Here is a 22,044-nt window from a genome sequence, read left to right as displayed (position 1 = left end):
CACAGCCTCAAGTGCCTAGAATGAACAGGGCATGGAAAACTCACTGCCTCAATCCTCCCTTCCAAGTCGCACACTGATTTGATTTAGAAGCACGTTAGAATTCTTTCAACTGACCACCCCACATTCATTTGGGACGGGGAAGAAAATCCTTGCAGTCACAGGAAGAATGTAAAAACTCCACACAGACAGTGCCCGAGGTCAGGAATGAACCTGGGTCATTGGAGCTGTGAGGCAGTAGCTCCAGTAGCTGAAACACTATTTGCCAACTTCAGTTCAAAACCAGCAGAATGTGTGTGTCGGAGTGAAGTTAATTGGCACTACATTGGATGATAAAAGACCCAGCCATCAAAATGAACCAGGTTTTTACAGCCAGACCTTGTGTTCTTATGGTAAGTCAAACAAGAGTTAAATTAGTCAATAGAGAAACAGAAATCCATCTGGTAGACTGCTTAAAAATGAGAGGAAGGAGAGTAAGCTATACCACCAATCATCACTTACTCACATGCCAATGGTTTGTTTGGCAATCACACAAAATAATATGGTAGAATCTCCATTGCACATAACAGGGTGAGCCAGCAGATAGGTAGACTAAAGTTAGTGTACATTATCTGAAAGAGACTTGGAAGAAACAGTCTCTGCTATTTTTTTCCATTAGACTAGAAAGTTGCAGAAGTATCAGTGAAAGAGTATTTGTAAATGTGTAGGAACAAGGACAGTTGTTGAACAGCAGTCTGAATGAAAAGCAATTTCAGTTGCTTTTTTAACGTGGAAGGCAAAGACAAAAGACAAAAGTTCTGTGGGGGGCGAAGGGGGGGAGAACGAGTGGAGACACTTTTAAGAAGCCAGACAACTTTTAATAAGCCAGAGATACACAGTTGTGAAGTTTAGCGGGCATTTAACATTACTGGTCGGTTATCCTTGGTTCTGAAAACGCGTGCTTACGTTTTTTTCCCCCAATGAGCCAATGAAAATGTCCGGTCAGCAAAGGTGATTAAATAAAACTACCTACGACTAGCACGACTACCCATAACTACATGGCGACCCCACTACAACTGCACCTACGACTACAGGATTATCGATTTTCTCCATGGCGACCATACTGAGGCCGCGACAAGTTCCCAGAATGCGGGAACTCCTCGCGACCATGAAGGAGACTCACCATAGACCACCAGCGAACATGTGGCGACCACGTGGCGATCATGTGGCGAGCGCAGAGTCTCCTGCACTCGCCTAAGTGGGACAGGCCCTTAAGTTTACGCTGACCATTGATCGCTATGTGCACTAGTTCCGTTAACCCACTTTCACATCCTACAGTAGGGGCAATTTACAGAAGCCAAATAACGCACAAAACTGCACATCTTTAGAATGTGGAAGGAAACTGGAGCACCCTGAGATAACCCCTGGGGTCAAATGGAGAATGTGCAAGCTCCACATAGACAGCACCTGTAATCAGGATCGAACCAAATTTGGGTGTTATAGTTCATGTTCTGCACCAACAGCACAAGTTTTATTATTTTTAGCACTTCTCCAAATTCTGGAAGATTCGAGAAGCTTTTCTTTAAAAAGTCGTAAGTTTGATGAAAAGTGTTGTCATAGCACTTTGACTGGAACCAGCTGACATACAATTCATCCAGACTAACAAGACAAAAACATATCTTGAGAGCAACTGGGAGGTATATTTTTTATCTCTCTGCATGAAAACAAAACTAAATTTGCAACATGACAAAATATTTTCTGGCATCAGGAAGGATAATAATAACCCAACCAGGCCCCACAAATATCAAATAAATCACTTTAATATTTTAAAATAGAGTTGCTTGGAGCATTCAATATCACCACAAATGGTTAGGGGGTGATTGCAGTCATTTCACCATACTGCATTTCAAAATAGTAACTGAAGTGTTGTCATAGAACTTAGATTTCCAGCAGAAACAAGCAGGTGTCCAATTCAAATACTAGTGACTGGAAGATCAATGTAACCAAGCTAGCCAACACTGGGTCTGAAGAAGGGTTTCGGCCCGAAACGTCGCCTATTTCCTTCGCTCCATAGATGCTGCTGCACCCGCTGAGTTTCCCCAGCAATTTTGTGTACCTAGCCAACACTAATATGAGTTCAAGACTTGAAATATTATCAGTTTGTCTTTCCACAGACACTGCCTAACCTACTGAATGTTTCCAGCGTTTTCTAGTTTTGTTACTATGTTGAGGTTGTTTACCAGCTGTTTAACCAGATGGTATAGTTAAATTTGATCACAAAGTATTTCCTCATTAATATTTCGTACCGTATCTAATCAGTCTGATCAGTATAGGATACAATACGGTGCATCTTAAGGGTCAGTGAAATAGACAATAGACAATAGGTACAGGAGTAGGCCATTCGTGCTTCGAGCCAGCACCGCCATTCAATGTGATCATGGCTGATCATCCATAATCAGTACCCCGTTCCTGCCTTCTCGCCATATCCTCTGACTCCAATATCTTTAAGAGCTCTATCTAACTCTCTCTTGAAAGCATCCAGAGAATTGGCCTCCTCAGCCAAGATCACATTGAATGGTGGTGCTGGCTTGAAGGGCCGAATGGCCTACTCCTGCACCTATTGTCTATTGGACACTAAATCGTCAGTTCACACTCTGACCCTTTGCTCAATCATTTTTGTTTTATTTCTCAATTCTTCTCACTGCATACAGAGGAAGCACCCCCTCTCTGTAAAAAAACCCCCACTCCTGATACTAAATCAATCCTTTATATCTCTACGATCAATTATCCTCAATATACAAAGATTATATGTAACATTTGCAATGATTACCAATGTGCAAGTCAGCTCTGAGATGACAGAATACAACAGTGAGGTCAAAGGTTATCTTTCATGGGGAGGAGCAGATACACACTTAGATGTCACTATATTGAATGTTTTGTCATTTTGAAAATAGTCTTACTCTCTGGGTTACCTCGGTGAAAATCATTGAATATCGCAAAGTTGCTGTACATGGATGACCAATTTGCAGTAATAGTTTTTGAGCGTTATCATTACATTTTGATAATGTAATGTTCATTAATTCAACCTCTGAAAGTTAACCATTGTAAGTGTGGAATATTCTTCTTTCAGCTCAATGATTTGCTGGAAAAATCTAAGAATTTTAATTTACTTTTCTGACTGCACAAGAGATCACAGATACTGGAATCTGCTGGAGCTGCGAGTTGACCAACAATCCACTGTTGCTCAACTGCTGAGTTCCTCTCATAGATTGTTGTTACTTGTTTCCCCACTTTTCTCCACTTTTACAATTGCTCCCCATTTTCCCATAATAATTTGACCTAACATTGAATAACATTGAAACATCGCCTACTCATTTTCTCCATGGATGCTGACTCACCCGCTGAGTTTCTCCAGCATTTTTTGTCTACTTTCAATTCCTCCATTCTATTTGACATGTTCTCCTCCATGTTTCTTCTGCTTATTTCATCATATCATATATCTTATCATATATCATATCATATCTATCTATATATTAAAACTGTGTGGTGTGTGTGTGTGTGTGTTTCTTTGTGTGTGTGTGTGTGTGTGTGTGTGTGTGTGTGTGTGTGTGTGTGTGTGTGTGTGTGTGTGTGTGTGTGTGTGTGTGTGTGTGTGTGTGTGTGTGTGTGTGTGTGTGTGTGTGTGTGTGTGTGTGCCAGATTCGGCCTTTGATTCCTTGCTACGCCAAAACTGCGAAATTCTCCCAGATATTTCCCATTTCGCTAGCAATTTCACTTTTACATTCAATCATCCACTCCTCAAAACATTTCGACATTTTTATGTACACGTTTTTTTAATAAAATCCTTCCCCCACCACTCTTTTTAAAATCTAAATCGGACTCACGAGCTGCTTGACGTCACAATGCCAACATGCCGACCTATCCAGACCCACCTGCCTCCAGGCCCTGGCCCCCCCGGCGCTGTGGATTAAAGGCGCAGAGAGATGGAGTGAATTCAGCAGAACAAACATTCTACAGCTCCGTTCCGCTGTAGCTTCTTTGTTCTACACATCTCGACACATCATCTCCCCTCCCCCCCTTCACCCCCACTACGCCCTCTCCCCTCTCCCCCCCCTCCCCGTACTCAGGGTCTGAAGCGTCGAGTATGCGAGCCCATGGAGCTCAGAATTATCCAGAAAGTTCTGCGGAAGCCCGCCCGCCGCGGCCTTCCTCGGGGTCCACACCCATCCACATCCTCGCTCGGGTCCGGCGCCTGGTGGGGAGGCTGCTGCCGCGGCCGAAGCCCGGTTCGACGCCCACCCACCGGCCGCCTCGCTCGGGGTCCTCAGGTCGATCCCCGCCCAACGCCTGGTGGGGAGGCTGCCCGCCGTGTCCGCCGCCCAGCGCCTGGTGGGGAGGCTGCTGCCCTGCTGGAGCAGAGCCTGGAGCTGGAGTGAGGGCCACACCTCTCTCCCCCCTCTCCTCTCTTCCCCCCCCCCTCTCTCCTCCCCCCTCTCCATCTCCCTCTCCTCCCCCCTCTCCTCCCCCTCCTACTCCCACCCCTCTCTCCCCCACCCCCCTTCTCTCTCCCCCCCACCCCCTTACCCCTCCCCACTCTTCCCCCTTCCTCCACACTCTTCCCCCTCTCTCCCCTACCCCATCTCCTCCCCCCTCCCCACATCTCTCTCCCCCTCCCCCACCTCTCTCTCCTCCCCCACCTCTCTCCCTCCCCCTCCCTTCCCCTACCCCTCTCTCCCCTTCCCCTCATCCCCGCTCTCCACCTCTAACATCCCCTCTACCCCTCTCCCCCCCTTCCTGCCTCCCCGCTCACCTCCCACTCCCCACTCTCCTCCTCCTCCCTCAACCCGCTCAGCCCCAATCTCTCCCCTTTCCTCCTCTCCCTCTCCCCTCCCTCCCCACCCCGTCTCCCTCTCCCTCCTCCCCTGCCTGTGTGTTTGGGGGGTGGTTAGTGTGAGTGTGATGCCGCCACCCCTCCCCCCCCCCCCCCCACCCAACGGGTCTGAACTTGGTCTAGTATCTATTTAAACTGTGTGTGTGTGTGTGTGTGTGTGTGTGTGTGTGTGTGTGTGTGTGTGTGTGTGTGTGTGTGTGTGTGCGCATGCGCGTGTGTCATTTTGCATGTGAAACGTATCTCCTCGAAAACCAGATGCCGAAACGGCAATATTTTTACATAGAAAAGCTGGAGAAACTCAGCGGGTGCAGCAGCATCTATGGAGCGAAGGAAACGATTTTTCCGTCGCTCCATAGATGCTGCTGCACCCGCTGAGTTTCTCCAGCTTTTTTGTGTACCTTCGATTTTCCAGCATCTGCAGTTCCTTCTTGAAAATTGTTACATATATCAGTAGAGATTTTCCTTGCGAGTTTAGAAATCCACTCCTCTGTACCGTTGGTACATTATTTTCCTGACTTTTTAATTAAAATTGTTGACCAATCTGACCTTTTTTTAAATTCTGACCGCTGCCCAGCTGCTGACGTTACAATAACAGTGACATTTTTACATCTTCGGGTAGAAAATTTCCTTATGATTTCAAAAATCCAATCCTCTATAAATTTGGTCGATTATTTCCAGAGATATTTACTAAGATTTATCACCAAACTGATATTTTAAAAAAATATTAAGGTTGCCCGCCCGCTGACCTCACAATGCCTTTGCACCTGGCCCCGCCCAGCCTGCCAGTTTGTTGATTCCATTGTTTTTCATTGAATTGAATTGAATTATTTCTCACTTAACATCACCAATTCTTAACATTAACCTTTAATTTCAAAGACAGTTTAAAAAAAAAAAATTTGCTGTCTTCATTGACAGCTTAGATCGGACCCGCTGTGTGTGTGTGTGGGGCGTGGGATCCTCCCCTGAATTCCAAAGAGCTGCCGACAGCTTTTGTGCATGAGACGCTTCATTTCCAGAACATTCTGAACGCGTGATGCACGGTTGCATTTCGCTCTCTCTCTCTCTCTCTCTCCCCCCCTCCCTCTCCCACCTCTCTCTCCCTCGCCCCCCTTCATTTCCCCCAACCCCTGCCCTCCCCCACCCTCCCTCCCCTAAACCCCCTTCCCCCCTCCCCTCCACCCCTTCCCTACCCTCCCCCTCCCTTCCCCCACACCTCTCCCCTCCCTTCCCTCCCTCCCTCTCCTCCCATCTCTCTCACCCCTCCTCCCCCACCCAATCCCATCACCCACCCTCCCTCTCCTCCTCCCCTCCACCCCCCTCTCCCACTGTCTCTTGCCTTTCTGTCTCTACCCCTTTCTCTCTGTCTCTCTCCATTCTCTCTCTGCCCTCATTCTCTACCCCTACCCCCCCCCCCCCCCCCCCTTTAGACCGCCTGCGAGTTGGGGGCTATGCGTCAGTGGATAGGGCGTTATGGGTAAAAGGAGCAAATTAATAACATTAATATATCAAGGGGAGTAGTTAGCGTGTGAGCGGGGGGGTAGTTAGTGTGTGTGATGCCGCATGCCGCCCCCCCCCCCCCCCCGCAACCACACGTTGGGGGAACAGACTTGGTCTACACTTGGTCTAGTAACTATTAAAACTCTCGTTGGTTTGTAACGGGTTCTATGTCGCGAAAATTTGTTTAAGGCATTTGTGGATTAACTCTTCCACCCTTTGCCGTAACAGAGAAATTGTTACATATTCCTGTAGAGTTTATCCTCCTCCACATTTTGTTTTGAAAATTAGAACATTTGTTTATTAATTTCCCCACTTTTTTAGTAAAAAAACATCAAATCATTTTAAAATCAAGCTGCTGCATGAGTCACAGATGTCCAATCACAATGGATCTCATTTACATATGATATGACATCACAATGGGACAGGGGTGGGAGATTGGAACCTTCGCGTGGTCCCACTAAAATCAAACTGCTGCATGAGTCACAGTGCCATCTCGCAGATGTACAATCACAATGGATCTCATTTACATATGATATCACAATGGGACAGGTGTGGGAGATTGCAACCTTCACATGGTCTGGCGTGCAAAATCAAATAAGATCAAATAGAGCAAGTTGTCCTTACCCCCTCCCTATCCACCACCTGCCTCTCCACCCCCTCCATCTCCACCCCTTCCCTCTCCACCCCCTCCCTCACCACCCCCCTCCACTCCCCCTCCCCCTCCACACCTACCCCTCCTATCCACCCTCCCCTCTCCTCCATCCCTCTTCTCCCCCCCTCCACGTCTCCCCTTCCTCTTCTCTCCCCCTTCTCTTCTCCCCCTCTACCTCCCCTCCTCTTCTCCACCCCCGTCCAACACCCCCCCCTCCTCCTCACTTACCCCCTCCTCTCTCACCCCCTCCCTCCCCCGTCTCCTCTACTCTCTCTCTCCTCTACTCTCTCCCACCTACCCCCTCTACCACCCCCCTTCTCCCTATCTCCCCCTACACCCTCCCCGCTCTCCTCCCTCCACCCATCCTCATCCCCCTCTCTCCCTTCCCTCCCCACTCCTCCCCTTCCCCACTCTTTCCCCATCTCCCCCTCTCCTCAACCCCCCTCTCCTCACCACTCCCCATCTCCTCCCCCTCTCCACTCCTCCCTTCCACCCCTCCCCCCTACTCTTCCCATTCTCTCCCCCCTCTGCCCCCCTCCCCACCCATCTCTCCCCCCTACCCCTCTCCCCCATCGCCTCTCTCCACCCCTCCCCCACCACTCTCACATCACTCACCCACCCCCTACCCCTCTATCCCCCTCCCCCGCTCTCCCCCTTCGCCCCTCTCCTCCCCCTCCCCAATCTCTCCCCATCTCCACCCTTCCTCCTCTCCCTCTCTCCCCTCTATCCTCCCCACTCTATCCTCCCCCTTCCCTCACCCCTCTCTCCTCCCACTCTCCCATCTCCACCTCTCCGCACCCTCTCCATCCCCCCCCCCTCTCCCCCTCTCTCCCCTCCTCCTTCCTCCCTCCCCCCCTCTCCCTCCCCCCCTCCCCCCCTCTCTCCTTCCCCTCCCCCCTCCCCCTCCCCACTCTCTCCCCCCTCTCCATCTCCCCTCTCCTCCTCCCTCCTCTCCATCTCCCCCTCCTCCTCCCTCTCCCCATCACCCCTCTCCCTCCCCACTCTCTCCCCATCCCCCTCTCACCCCCATCCCCCTCTCCATCTACCCCTCTCCACCCCCTCTCCCCATCCACTTCCTGCCTCTCCACCCCCTCCCCACCTCTCTCCCCTCTTCCACTCCTCTCCTCCACCCACCTCCAACCCCCCTCCTCCAACCCCCTCTCCCCTCCCCTCTACCCCCCCCTTTCCCCCTCTCTTTCCCCCTACTCTCTCTCGCCCCCCTACTCTCTCCCCTCTACTCTCTTCCCCTCTACTCTCTTCCCCTTCTACTCTCTTCCCCCCTCTCTCTCCCCTTCTCTCTCTCCACCCCCCCCCCCCCCCCCCATTCCCCCTCTCTCCCATCTCCCCACCCCACACACGGGGGGGCTGGTTAGTTTGCGTGTGAAGCCGCAGCACCCCCCCCCCCCCCCCCCCCCGTTGGGAGACACACCCAACGGGTCTGCACTTGGTCTGGGGGGGGGGGGGGGGGAAGATGTGTGTGTGTGTGTGTGTGTGTGTGTGTGTGTGTGTGTGTGTGTGTGTGTGTGTGTGTGTGTGTGTGTGACGCCGAAGGCGCCTCCCCCCCCGCAACCGCGCCTTGAGGGGACGGGACCCAACAGGTCCCCCATGGTCTAGTAACCCTTAAATTTGATTAGTTAATTTGGGAGACACTGCTGCTTGTCCTGTTCGCTCCAGCCTTAGCCATTTCCTGTCTCTTGAGTAACTTGTCACTAACAATTTTTTTCAACTCTAAGAGTCTAACCAGTGACAGGAACCATGAGATACCATGCTGGCAAAAATCCAGACCCCTGCCCTCTGGAATGTATTTGAAAGAGTGGAATAGGAAACATTACTCAGATATGGAAGCAGAATGATAGAGAGCTGGAACATTTAATTGTGGAGAGAGGGATTTCCAATTGAAATTACATTTAAAGTCATGTGGAATCAAAATTTGTCTAATTGGGTCATGGGTATTTCTGAAATGATTACTACTCCTGAGACTTACTGAAAAGCTCAAGTTTTCTAACTTGAGTTTCAATGAAACCATGGGTTATGCATGTACATATTTGCACTGTGCATTCCAGCCGCTAAAGCTCTTCATCTGGATCACCCAATAGTTCATAGCTATTGAGTTCAATTTCTTGTCATTTTCAAGTTGGTGTTAACGCAACACAATAGATATCTCAAAGTTGCTCCAAAAAGATTGTACAGTTTTGCTGCTTTCGACTTGATGGCTGACCGAATTATTCAAACATCCTCTAAAATTCATCCATCAGTCAGTTCATTTATTCATTCTTACACAAAAATGCTGGAGAAACTCAGCGAGATGCTGCTGCACCCGCTGAGTTTCTCCAGCATTTTTGTGTACCTTCGATTTTCCAGCATCTGCCGTTCCTTCTTAAACATTTAATCGTTCTTATTTGTTTCATCTGATATGATAGCATTACTTTCACAGTTAACTGTATTTTAAATCTATGGTTAATACACCTAATTTTAAACTTACAATATTAAATGTTAATCATACTAAAGTATAAACACAGGTCATCGTGCATTGCATGTGAGCTTTACCTTTGTGTTGTGACTATGAACTCCAAATTCTCCTGTTCCCCGAAAAGGTGACTTGTGTCAAAAATCATGCTGAATTCATACTGCAATGTAAAACAAAGATTCAAAGATAAGTTGAAGAAGGCGTGAGACAGGCATCTAAAGCACTGATCTTCCAAAGTGTTATGATGACTGGAGGTACTAAATGCTGCATTCTCATGTCTCCATTGATGCATTGCCATGTAGGACAGACACTAAGATATGTCTGCAATCCAGTTGCAGGCATATCTTTAGGTAGACATAAACGCTGGAGAAACTCAGCGGGTGAGGCAGCGTCAATGGAACGAAGGAAATAGGCAACGTTTCGGGTCGAAACCCTTCTTCAGACTGATGTGAGTGTGGGGGGGGGGGGGGGGAAGAAGAAAGGAAGAGGTGGGGCCAGTGAGCTGAGAAGGGAAGGAGAAAGTAGGGACTACCTGAAATTAGAGAAGTCAATGTTCATACCGCTGGGGTGCGCAGACATATCTTTGTTAACTTTGGTGCAAGGGTCTCGCGAAAACCACATGTACTTAATCTTACGGATTCTTGTGCTCAAATTCAATTGAAAGCATAAATAACGTGACGTTTGACTCATTTTTTAAATTTACAAATACTATTATTCAGAAAATAAAAACAAACATATAAAGTATTAACACGATCAAAGGCTGCCTATATTGAGTTTACAAACAAACAGTCATCAAATTAACATATCGCCAACTTTATCAACAATACAATCGACCTCCCGCGGCGACCAGCTTTCACCGAAGGCCTCCAAAGTCACCGTGGACACCGCATGTTCCCTCTCCAGGAACACGCAGGCACGGATGTGGGCCCGGAAAAGGTGACAGGCAGCCAACCCCGGTGCGGTCGTTGACTACCCGCTGCCTGGACCTGCGAATGGCCATCTTGGCCAGGCCCAGGAGCAGATCGACAGGGAGACCTCCCTCCCTCCCCTCCCCCCTCTGTACCGGATGCCCAAATCATGGTAGTGGCACAAGAAAAGTGGCAATGAGGCTTGTGACTTAAAAGCAAAGCATATGTTTGAATTAGTTGAAAATTCCCACATGAAATAAGAAGATATTAATATCCTCGGTAAATCAAGAATCTGAGATCAACTCATCCAATATTGCACAGTTTCTATTTCATGAGGAGTCACAGCACATGCCTTCAGCAGGAGAGGGGATCCATACTTAACATGGGTAATAATACTCCATGCTTTAGTTGGGAATCAAGCAGTGTATAATGTCCCATCTGGAGAATAGTCAAGCTGTTGTGACGGTGAATCAAAAATTTAGAAATTTAAGCATCTGAAGTTTTTAAAATGTTATGTTTAGTTTAGAGATACAGTGTGAAAACAGGCCCTTTGGCATACCGAGTCCACGCTGACCATTGATCAACTGTACATTAGTCCTATGTCATCCCACTTTCACACCCTGCACACTAGGGGCAATTTAAAGAAGCCAATTAACCTACAAACCTGCACGTCTTTGGAACATAGGGGGAAACTGGAGTAGCCTGAGAAAAATCCACGCATGCACAGCGAGAATGTACAAACACTGCACAAACTACACCCATAATCAGGATTGAACCCGGGTCTCTGGCGCTGTGAGCCAGCAGCTCTACCTCTGTGCAATGTGCTGCCCAATATATGTTTTATGGAATGTTGGTTAATATAGAGAAGATATCGTGAAACAAGCTACATTATATTTCTGAATTCCTGTAAATGATTTTGTGCTCTCAGGTCACCACGGTTAGGAAGAATGAAAAGGACGATGGGCGGTTGAAGGAAAGAGGAAAAGGTAGTGGAAAAGGAAATGGTAGAGAAAGGTACAAAAGCAAACCATAAAATATTCCTGGAAACGGAGCAGAACAATGGGAGGAAGAGGATTGCCAATGGAGTGAATTTCTCAGCTGTTTTTCATCCTGTCAGTTCACAGTTGGACATTTCCCTTGTAGTAATTTGTCATTTTACCTTTCTTTTTATACTTTGTGACAATTATTGCAGGATTCTTTGCAAAGACCATAAAACGGTCATCGATTTTAGGAAATTTGGATGGGTTGGTGAGGAACATCAGGAGTGCCATTGAAGCACGGCTACTGCTGATAACCTATAGGTAATAGAAACCTGCTCAACCATACCAAGAATGGGAACTGCTGAAAAGGTTCCCTGAAAAAAAAAAATGTTTTTAAGTAACAGTAGATTATGACTGTAATGTGACAGAGATGAGTTGCGTGATTGGCCTTGCAAGTATTTCTGCCTTAAAAGTATTTAAAGACTCTGCTTGCACTCTCTTTTTTGAAAAAGAATTCCAAAGATCATCACTTTGTCTATCAATGTTCTGAAGCAATTTTCAAACTTCCTCACTGCAAAGCAGTGCTTCACTCCAGCAAATACTCCATCCAACTTCTCCATATGCACTTTCACAACAGACACAATGGATTCTTATATTTGCAACTTCAATTCGATTCCAGATTCATCATTCGAACTAGAACTACCACCCCCAGAAAATGATTGCTTGTGGCCACGGCTTTCATTTGGGTTCCTGGAGCAAGCAACATCAATCGCATAAGGACATCAGGTTTTGGAGTAACTCAGCAAGTCGGGCAGCATCTCTGGAGAACATAGATAGGCGATGTTTCAGGTCAGGACCCTTTCTTGACTTGACTTTCTTCAGACCGATGCAGGTTGGTAGGTTAATACATTTATAGATTTAAAGCAGAGATTGATTTGAAAGGGTGTCAAAGATTATCAGGAGAAGGCAGAAGGAAAGGTTGAAAGGGTAACATACACAAGGCATAATTTTATGGTGGAGTAAACTCAATAGACTGAATGGCCTAATTCTGCTCCTGTGCCTTATAGTCTTATTTGGCCTCTTTAAATTGTCTCTAATGTATAATGAGTGGATACGAAAGTGGGATTACATAGAACTAGTGTGAATAGAAACATAGAAACATAGAAATAGGTGCAGGAGTAGGCCATCCGGCCCTTCGACTCCAGCAAATACTCCATCCAACTTCTCCATATGCACTTTCACAACAGCCACAATGGATTCTTATATTTGCAACTTCAATTCGATTCCAGATTCATCATTCGAACTAGAACTGATAAATGGTCAGCATGGACTCAGTGGGCCAAAGGGCCTGTTTCCATGTATCTCTAATCATAATCAATGTTTTCCCTTGGAAGACTGATTCATCTACCAGTTTAATAATCCAAGACAAACACATATTCCAAGCTTTTGTCTGTTTTAAATGGGTGTTTTCTGCAATGTTGCATACAAAAAAACACTCACAAAAGCTGCTGGATCTCTGCAACGAGACCTATCACTATTTCAGTAGCTCATGCCATGACGTCCAAAGGGTTGTACAGGGTAGATGCAATTGGAACAAAGTGTGATGTGTTTTAAAAGAACAGACAAAATGAGCACAGCACAGAGTTAACTAATCTTCTAAAATTGAAGCTGTGCTAACAGCGTTAGAGAACCAAAGGAAATCCCTCCACAAGGACAATGACTAACAGACCTAAGCTTTAATGGCATTAATCAAAACCGGCTGCTAGTGTCGCATCTGGTGTAAACGTAGACTCAGCACTCTTACCTTGGACTGCCATCTCATGAAAGGAAATCCCACGCTGCATTTCAGGAAGTCTGTCTCCATCAGCTCACAATTAGTGCCTTTTTCTTCCTGAAGTGATAATGGGCAGGGTGAGAAACTGCTAATCACAGCTAGAAAGATGGTTCTAAACAATAGTCAATAATGGGAGTATCAGCTCTCTCTTTGGCAGATCACTATATTGCCAAACTCAATGGTGATTAAAAGTCTAGAAGGAAATATATCAGCTCATTACATTTTAACTTTAAAAACAAATCAATCTTTTAAATCAATGCCTGTAAAAACATCCTAGAAAACACCTCTGTCCGGTTATGAGGCCATTTGTAAATGTTGTGAAGGGCACCAATTATAACCAATTAACATTGTTGCTCGACAGGGAAATACTTGACCTAGTTGCGAGAAATATGATTAAAAGTAGTTCAAAAGATTAACATCGGGAAATACCGCCTGCTACACCAGATAGTAAAACAATCTCAAAAAGGAGAATGCAACTTGAAATGTAAATCTTTCAAAATTCTTCTTTTCCTTTACTCATTTCATGTCATTACAATTTAATTTCATTTTTTGCTTATAAAACTCTAATACGTTTTCATTTGGCACTTATATATTTTCTTCTAAATTCCATGATCTTGGTAGTAAATTTTCCCTCACTTCCCTCCCTTCTCAGATGTTAATTTCCATCTGGAAGGATAAGAATGACCAATCCTAAATAAATCGGTGTCAGGGTAAAGATTAATAATAATAATAATAATACATTTTATTTGCGGGCGCCTTTCAAAGTCTCAAGGACACCTTACAGAAATTAACAAGAGAAAAAACATATAGTCGGAGTAAAATAAATAATAAAGACATCACCAATACACAAATTAAAGACAGAATTCGCTCCAAAGACAAAAAATCAAAAACACAATGTGAAGAGAGAGCAGCGGCAGCTAAACCGCGCCAGCGTCCACTCTCCCTTCCGACAGCCATCTTGGACACAAACTAACATATTCACATTACACACAAAAAATCATCCCCCCACAATGGTTACCACTGTGGGGGAAGGCACAATGTCCAGTCCCCATCCCCAGTTCTCCCAAAGTCAGGCCTATTGAGGCCTCCGCTATTGCCTCTACGGAGGCCCGATGTTCCTGGCCGTTCTGGCCGGGTGCTGTTGCCCCGGCGTCGGGAGAGTCCTTTCAGCGGCTGGGCCACCTGGAACGGCCGCTCCCTAACTGGGGACCGCGGCTTCCGAAGCCGACAAGGTCGCGCCGGTTTGGAACTCCCAGGCTCCCGATGTTAAAGTCGGCGCCGCCCACTCCGCTCCGCAGACCCGCAGCCCGGAGGTGTTGATCTCGACGATCACAGCTCACCAGAGCTCCAGCGCGTCGATCCAGCGCGGCGACCCAGGCAAGGCATCGCCCGCTCCACTCCACGATAGCGCTCCAGCTTTGTGCCGCCACCGAAGCTGAGGTACTGGGCGGTCCCCGCCAGGAAACGGCGCTCCACGCCCGCTGGTAGGCCACGAGGACGGGTCGACGGGGCAGCCCGGAGAAAAAGCTGCCTCACCGACCAGGTAGGGACCTAGAAATATTGTTACCCCCTTCCCCCCACATTAAAAAGTCTATCGCTCCCACAAACAAGGCACAGGACTCACTAAAACTGCAACAACAAAAAAAGTGAATTAAACGGACGGCTGCTGGGTAGTTTACTCAGTACTGGTTAGCAGCCGTTCCCCAAGATGGCTCCTCCTCCCGATTAAGCCCAAAACATCAGAGAATGTTTTTGCATTTACACTGCATTCAGAAAGTATTCAGACCCCTTCACTTTTCTACATTTTGTTACGTTACAGCCTTATTCTAAAATGAATTAAATTCTTTTTTTTTTATCATCAATCTACACACAATACCCTATAATAAAACAGCAAAAACAGGTGTTCAGAAATTTTTGCAAAGTAATTAAAAATAAATAACTGAAATATCACATTGACGTAAGTATTCAGACCATTTACTCAGTACTTCATTGAGGCACGTTTGGCAGCGATTACAGCCTCAAGTTTTCTTGGGTATGACGCTACAAGTTTGGCACACCTGTATTTGGGTAATTTCTCCCATTCCTCTCTGCAGATCCTCTCAAGCTATGTCAGGTTGGATGGGGAGCGTTGTTGCCCAGCTATTTTCAGGTCCCTCGTTCAGGTTCAAGTCCGGGCTCTGGATGGGCCACTCAAGGTAATTCACAGACTTGAACGAAGCCACTCCTGCGTTGTCTTGGCTGTGTGCTTAGGGTTGTTGTCCTGTTGGAAGGTGAACCTCTGTCTGAGGTCCAGAATGCTCTGGAGCAGGTTTTCATCAAGGCTCTCTCTGTACATTGCTCCGTTCATCTTTCCGTCTATCCTGACTAGTTTCCCAGTTCCCGCCACTGAAAACATCCCCACATCATGATGCTGCCACCACCATGCTTCACCGTAGGTATGGTATTGGCCAGGTGATTAGCGGTGCCTGGTTTCCTCCAGATGTGACGCTTGGCATTCAGGCCAAAGAGTTCAATTTTGGTTTCATCAAACCAGATAATCTTGTTTCTCATGCCTTTTGGCAAACTCCAAGCGAGCTGTTATGTGCCTTTTACTGAGGAGTGGCTTCCATCTGGCCACTCTACCATAAAGGCCTGATTGGTGGAGTGCTACAGATATAGTTGTCCTTCTGGAAGGTTCTCCCATCTCCACAGAGGAACTCTGGAGCTCTGTCAGAGTGACCATCGGGTTCTTGGTCACCTCCCTGACCAAGGCCTTTCTCCCCTGATTGCTCAGTTTGGCCAGGCAGCCAGCTCTATGAAGAGTCCTGGTGGTTCCAAAGTTCTTCCACTTAAGAATGACGGAGGCCACTGTGCTCTTCGGGACCTGCAATGCTGCAGAAATTGTTTTATACCCCTTCCCCAGATCTGTGTCTCGACACAATCCTGTCTCGGAGATCTACGGACATTTCCTTCGTCTTCTTGGCTTTGTTTTTGCTCTGACATGCACTATCAACTGTGTGACCTTATTTAGACAGGTGTGTGCCTTTCCAAATCTTGTCCAATCAATTTAATTTACCACTGGCAATTAAGTTGTAGAAACATCTCAAGGATAATCAATGGAAACTTGATGAACCTCAGCTCAATTTTGAGTGTCATTGCAAAGGGTCTGAATACTTATGTAAATGTGATATTTCAGTTATTTATATTTAATTACTTTGCAAAAAATTTCTAAACACCTACTTTGCTTCTTCATTCTGGGGTATTGTGTGTAGATTGATGATAAAAAAAAAGGTAATCCATTTTAAAATAAGGCTGTGACGTAGCAAAATGTGGAAAAAGTGAAGGGGTCTGAATACTTTCTGAATGCACTGTAAATACTGGCCTTTATAAATCAGAGCATTGAGTATAGAAGTTGGGATGTAATGTTAAAATTGTACAAGGCATTGGTGAGGCCAATTTTGGAGAATGGTGTACAATTTTGGTCGCCAAATTATAGGAAAGATGTCAACAAAATAGAGAGTACAGAGGAGATTTACTAGAATGTTGCCTGTGTTTCAACAACTAAGTTACAGAAAAAAGTTGAACAAGTTAGGTCTTTATTCTTTGGAGCGCAGAAGGTTAAGGGGGGACTTGATAGAGGTCTTTAAAATGATGAGAGGGATAGACAGAGTTGACGTGGATAAGCTTTTTCCATTGAGAGTAGGGAAGATTCATGATTTGAGAATGAAGGGACAAAAGTTTAGGGGTAACATGAGGGGGAATGTCTTTACTCAGAGAGTGGTAGCTGTGTGGAATGAGCTTCCAGTGGTAGTGGTGGAGGCAGGTTCGATTTTATCATTTAAAAATAAATTGGATAGGTATATGGACGGGAAAGGAACGGAGGGTTATGGTCTGAGTGCAGGTAGATGGGACTAGGGGTGAATAAGTGTTCGGCACGGACTAGAAGGGCCGAGATGGCCTGTTTCCGTGCTGTAATTGTTATATGGTTATATGACACGTAAGACTGGCTGCCCCATGCACAGGAAATGTCAATGCTCCAACCCAGCCTCTTTCATTACTTTGAACAAAACCTTTGGGTGTTCTGGAAATAAATGTAATTGCTCGTACAGTGGAATGTTCACCATAAAGCAGTTTAAAAATATGTGAAATGCACATTTTTAAGGAATTTGGAATGGTTTGTAAAATTAGAAAGATCCAAATCTCTGAATGACAATAAAGTTTTCATTCATATTTTTCTAAAATTTGAATTACGACCACAGGAGTGTTTTTTTCCCCATTGACGAACTGTACACTGCAAGGGCCAGGAAGCGAGCGGGTAAGATCATCTCTGACCCCTGGCCACAAACTCTTTGAATCACATCCCTCTGAAAGGTGACTCCGGACTGTCAAAGCTGCCACAACCAGACATAAAAACAGCTTTTTTCCCCACGAGTAGTAGCTCTACTCAATAACCAAAAATCTGTAGCCTCCCTTTGCTCTGCTATTTTATTTAATTCACATGTTTTAATCAATAATGTTTTATTATTAATATTTAATGTTTTATGTATCATTCTTAACTGTCACTGTATGTCATGTTCTCACTTGTGGGCAGAGCACAAAGGCAAATTCCTTGTATGTGAATACTTGGCCAATAAACTTATTCATTCAACCTTTTGGGCGATTAAAAATTGAAGAATTATTAGAAGTGTCGCACTTCCTTAATTTTATTTCCACAGAGCAACAGATCTGCAAAGTGCGATATTAAATGCTTAATGTTGAGTATATAAACCACAATGAATAGAGGTACAAATTGGTAAAATAATAGCTGCTCTGTTCCAGGATTCTATATCACATATTTAAGTGTTCTTGTTCTTGCTTGTTCATACTTGTTCTTGCTGGGCTGCAGTGTGATGTGTTGAATAAACTCACATAAACTATAGAGTTTTAAAGAAACACCAGACCAAGTGTAGACCCGTTGGGTCTGCTCCCCCAATTCACCCATCCCCTATCTGTAGCCCCCACGGGCGGCGCAGTCCTCCAACTCAACCCGTTACCGAAGGCAAGATTCGAGCACTCTTCAGCAAAGATCATAGCTCGTGAGCCTCCCTCAGCACTGGAGTTGGAAAAAAATCCCAATAGCACCTCCCCAATTGCAATGCCACTTGACCCTCCCCCTCCTGTCCTGCCAGGAGCTATGATGGCAACATTGTTGCAAATGTCAGGTGCCCTTGCTGTGAGATGCCATTGAGCTGAAAAGTTCAGAAGTGTAAGGAATACTAATATGCATGGGCTGTTTCGGCTTGTACTCGCTAGAATTTAGGAGATTGAGGGGGATCTTATAGAAACTTCAAAATTCTTAAGGGGTTGGACACGCAGGAAGATTGTTCCCGATGTTGGGGAAGTCCAGGACAAGGGGTCACCGTTTAAGGATAGAGGGAAAATCCTGTAGGACCGAGATGAGAAAAACATTTTTCACACGGAGAACGGTGAATCTCTGGAATTCTCTGCCACAGAAGGCAGTTGAGGCCAGTTCATTGGCTATATTTAAGAGGGAGTTAGATGTGGCCCTTGTGGCTAAAGGGATCGGGGGTATGGAGAGAAGGCAGGTACGGGATACTGAGTTGGATGATCAGCCATGATCATATTGAATGGCGGCGCAGGCTCGAAGGGCCGAATGGCCTACTCCTGCACCTAGTTTCTATGTTTCTATGTTTGAAATCAAGGAGGAGGTGGTGTTGGGGCTCTTAAAGAGCATTAACGTGGATAAATTCCCATGGCCTGATGCGATCCATCTCAATTTATTCAGAGGAGCAAGAGAAGAGATTGCAGGTGCCTCGACAAAGATCTTTGTGTTTTCTCTAGCCGCATGTGAGGTCCCAGAGGGCTGGAGAGTCGCCAATGCTGTTCCTTAGTTAAAGAAAGGAAGTAGAGATAATCCAGGAAGTTATTGGTAAGTGAGCCTTACCCATCAGGTGTAGAAGATCATGAGGTGAATAGAAAGAGTAAATACTCTGGGCCTTTAACCCAGAGAAGGGAATTAAGAACCGGGAAACACAGGTTTAAGCTGAGAGGGGAAATAATTAATGGGAACCCAAGGAGTAACTTTTTCACACAGACGCTGGTGGATATATGGAACGAGCTGCCAGAAGAGGTAGTTGAGGCAGGTACTATAACAACATTTAAAAATACATTTAAATGGATAGGAAAAGTTCAGAGGGATACCTGTCTAACGGGCAGATGGGACTAGAGTAGATGGTACATATTAATAAGAAGAGGTATATTGGCCTGAAGGACATGTTTCCGTGCAGTATGACTGTGATTTGCATGAATTAAAGGGCCTACATCTCTGTTCAGATTGAATAATGTGTAGAAAGCAGACTTGGCCAGGGCGGCAGGATGAATGGTAAATCAAATGGCATTGCTTTCTCAGGCACGTGGAGTTTGGCGGGTAATGTTTTCTCTCAGATTCGTCGCCCATGAGAGTCCCTTGATAATATGTTAATAATCTTGTTAATATTCAGTCTTCTGCTGAATATTAACAAGAATCCAGTCTCAACTTACTGTACCTTTGCTGTGGCAGCAATCAGAATACCTGGCAATCTTGAACTCTTTGATATGTGCATTTACACACCTTAGCTGCTCTCACCCTTTTTGAATATCATGCACCACACTTAACATGCGGTGATCATTAAATATCCTAGCACAGAAGCAGTTTATGGATGTTGGCTGGTACCTGCGAAGCCTTGTTTCTGCTCTTCAAAACTCCAATGTATGTAGATTGTACAATGTCTCGATTGTAATCATGTATTGTCTTTCTGCTGACTGGATAGCAGGCAATAAAAGCTTTTCACTGTACCTCGCTAGACATGTCAATAAACTAAACTAAACTAATTGTGCATCCACCCACACAGAAAGCTCTAACTTAACAGTAGGCAGGAATCCAAAGCCCATAGATAACTGGCATGTACTCACAGCCAAACTTTCAAATACTGGAAATAAACATTATAGAAAGAGAAGTAGCAGGTAAACTGGAGAGGCAAATGTCCTCATTATTTCTTATGGGCAGCGACACACTAAAATGTGTGGCCACATCGGCTGCTTCAATTACATCCCAATATTTGCACTTCCAGTCTTCTTACAAAAATATCCTTGAGAAGCCCAGACACATATATTTTACTGTGCTACCAATAACATTTTGGATAATTCAGTCCAAACTGGACAGGATCCAGTTCCGATCCAATGGAAGTTGATATTCTTTTCAATCAGAGGGATTCATGATGATTGCTGCAAGCTGGCAACCTAACAAATCTGTCAGCATAGGTATAAGCAAGAGGAAACAAGTCCTTAGTTGATTTACTGTAACACAAGAGTTCAAAACTGAGAAATTCCAAAGAAACATGGGAACATTTCACACTGTTGTACTATTGATCCACAATCCAAGTCAATAAACTAACTGACAATTCTATTGAATTATTTTTTCTTTTTCATGCATTCCAATCAAGAAGCCAAGCTTCCTCAATGAGTATGGTTTGAAGTCGAGCCACAAGACCCTTGAGGGACACCATTGAAAATGACCAACCAAGCTGCTGTTAATAATGCATCATTTAGGGGCACTGCTCTGTCATTTCTATCTTTTTTTAAATTTTCAGTTAGTCCAATGTCTGTTTTGGGGGGGAACTTTTACTTTTCTATGTGGGGGAGGGGGGCAGGGTAAGGGGGAAACCGTCTCCCAGTCTCTTCCTGGCGGGGACGCGACTATTTCTCCGAGTCGCGTCCTCGCCCCCCACCTCGCGGCCTACCAGCTGGATCGGAGCGGCCTTTCCTGCCGGGGACCGGGAACCGGACCGGGGCTGCTACAGCGGCGGCGCAGCGCTGGAGTCACCGCGGAGCGGGCGATGCCTACCTGGGTCGCCGTTTGGAGCTCCGGAGCGCTGGGCCGCTGCTCCAACATCGTGGAGCTCTGGTGCGGAGAGCTTCCAACGCGGGCGGCGCTGACCGTCATCGTGGAGTCCTGGGGCGCCTTGCAGAGGGTCTCCAGCAGCAGTCTCCACCCGGCGCGGCCTGCGGACTTTGGAAGCCGCCGACTCCGGTAGGAGGGGGCCGACTCTGTGTCCACGCCGCTGAGGACGTCCCGCAGCCCCGACGTCGGTCTTACAACACCCCGGCGAGCGGTCCTGGACATCGGGCCGCCCGTAGCTGCAACTGCGGAGGGCTTGGGGAGGCCCTGACCACGGGGAACAGTGGAGGAAGAGACTGACTTTGGTGCCTTCCCACACAGTGGGAAACTTTGATTCTGCTGTGTGGGGATGTTTTATGTCAAATTCTATAGTGTGTTGTATTCTTTATTTTTATTGTATGGCTGTATGGGAATTTCATTTCACTGTGCCATCTGGCACATGTGACAATTAAATCTATCTTCTATCTTTAACAACGTGCTTTAAATTAAAGCAAAATAAACATGCAGCCTCACGAGATTATATCACACATTGTAATGAAAAAATGCTTCAAATACCTGGATACACCATGAGATTTAAAGATTCACCGGTCAGCCACAGTCTGAGTATCAGCTTCCAATAGACAGATCAAAGTTTTTAAGCCTTAAGTTCAAGAGTTCTATTGATTACCAACCTTCTGCCACATTTTGATGAAGAAGATCTCTTGCGAAAAGTTGAAGTAAACGTTGGTGTCATATGCATCATCTCCAGCATTTAAAATGGTCACATTCACCGAGATGTTCTTCACAGCCCCCAGTGCTAGAAAAGACTTGTGGCCATCAAAGCTGAAAAATATTAAAAACAAAATAAGTTATAATTTTGAACTGTTCAGAATTATCACATTGCTGCTGTTGATATAAGCTTGTAACATTATCCTTCAGTAAAAA

The 22,044-nt window shown here is 45.8% G+C and overlaps 1 protein-coding gene across 1 annotated transcript in view; it reads right to left on the bottom strand.

Annotated features, from left to right (window-relative positions):
• The window catches only part of itga9 (integrin subunit alpha 9), a 377,946-nt gene that overhangs the window by 131,750 nt on the left and 224,152 nt on the right, over nt 1-22,044 (bottom strand). Inside the window, exons 18-20 of the mRNA XM_033020414.1 lie at nt 21,792-21,942; nt 13,176-13,262; nt 9,564-9,643 (exon numbers count right to left, since the gene is read on the bottom strand). Of these exons, the coding sequence (XP_032876305.1) occupies nt 9,564-9,643; nt 13,176-13,262; nt 21,792-21,942 (318 nt within the window). The remainder of the gene's footprint in view (nt 1-9,563; nt 9,644-13,175; nt 13,263-21,791; nt 21,943-22,044) is intronic.

The sequence above is a fragment of the Amblyraja radiata genome, chromosome 4, assembly GCF_010909765.2.
Source record: "Amblyraja radiata isolate CabotCenter1 chromosome 4, sAmbRad1.1.pri, whole genome shotgun sequence".
NCBI lineage: Eukaryota > Metazoa > Chordata > Chondrichthyes > Rajiformes > Rajidae > Amblyraja > Amblyraja radiata.
Note: the sequence above shows the minus strand (reverse complement) of the source record. Positions and strands in the feature narration are given on the sequence as shown.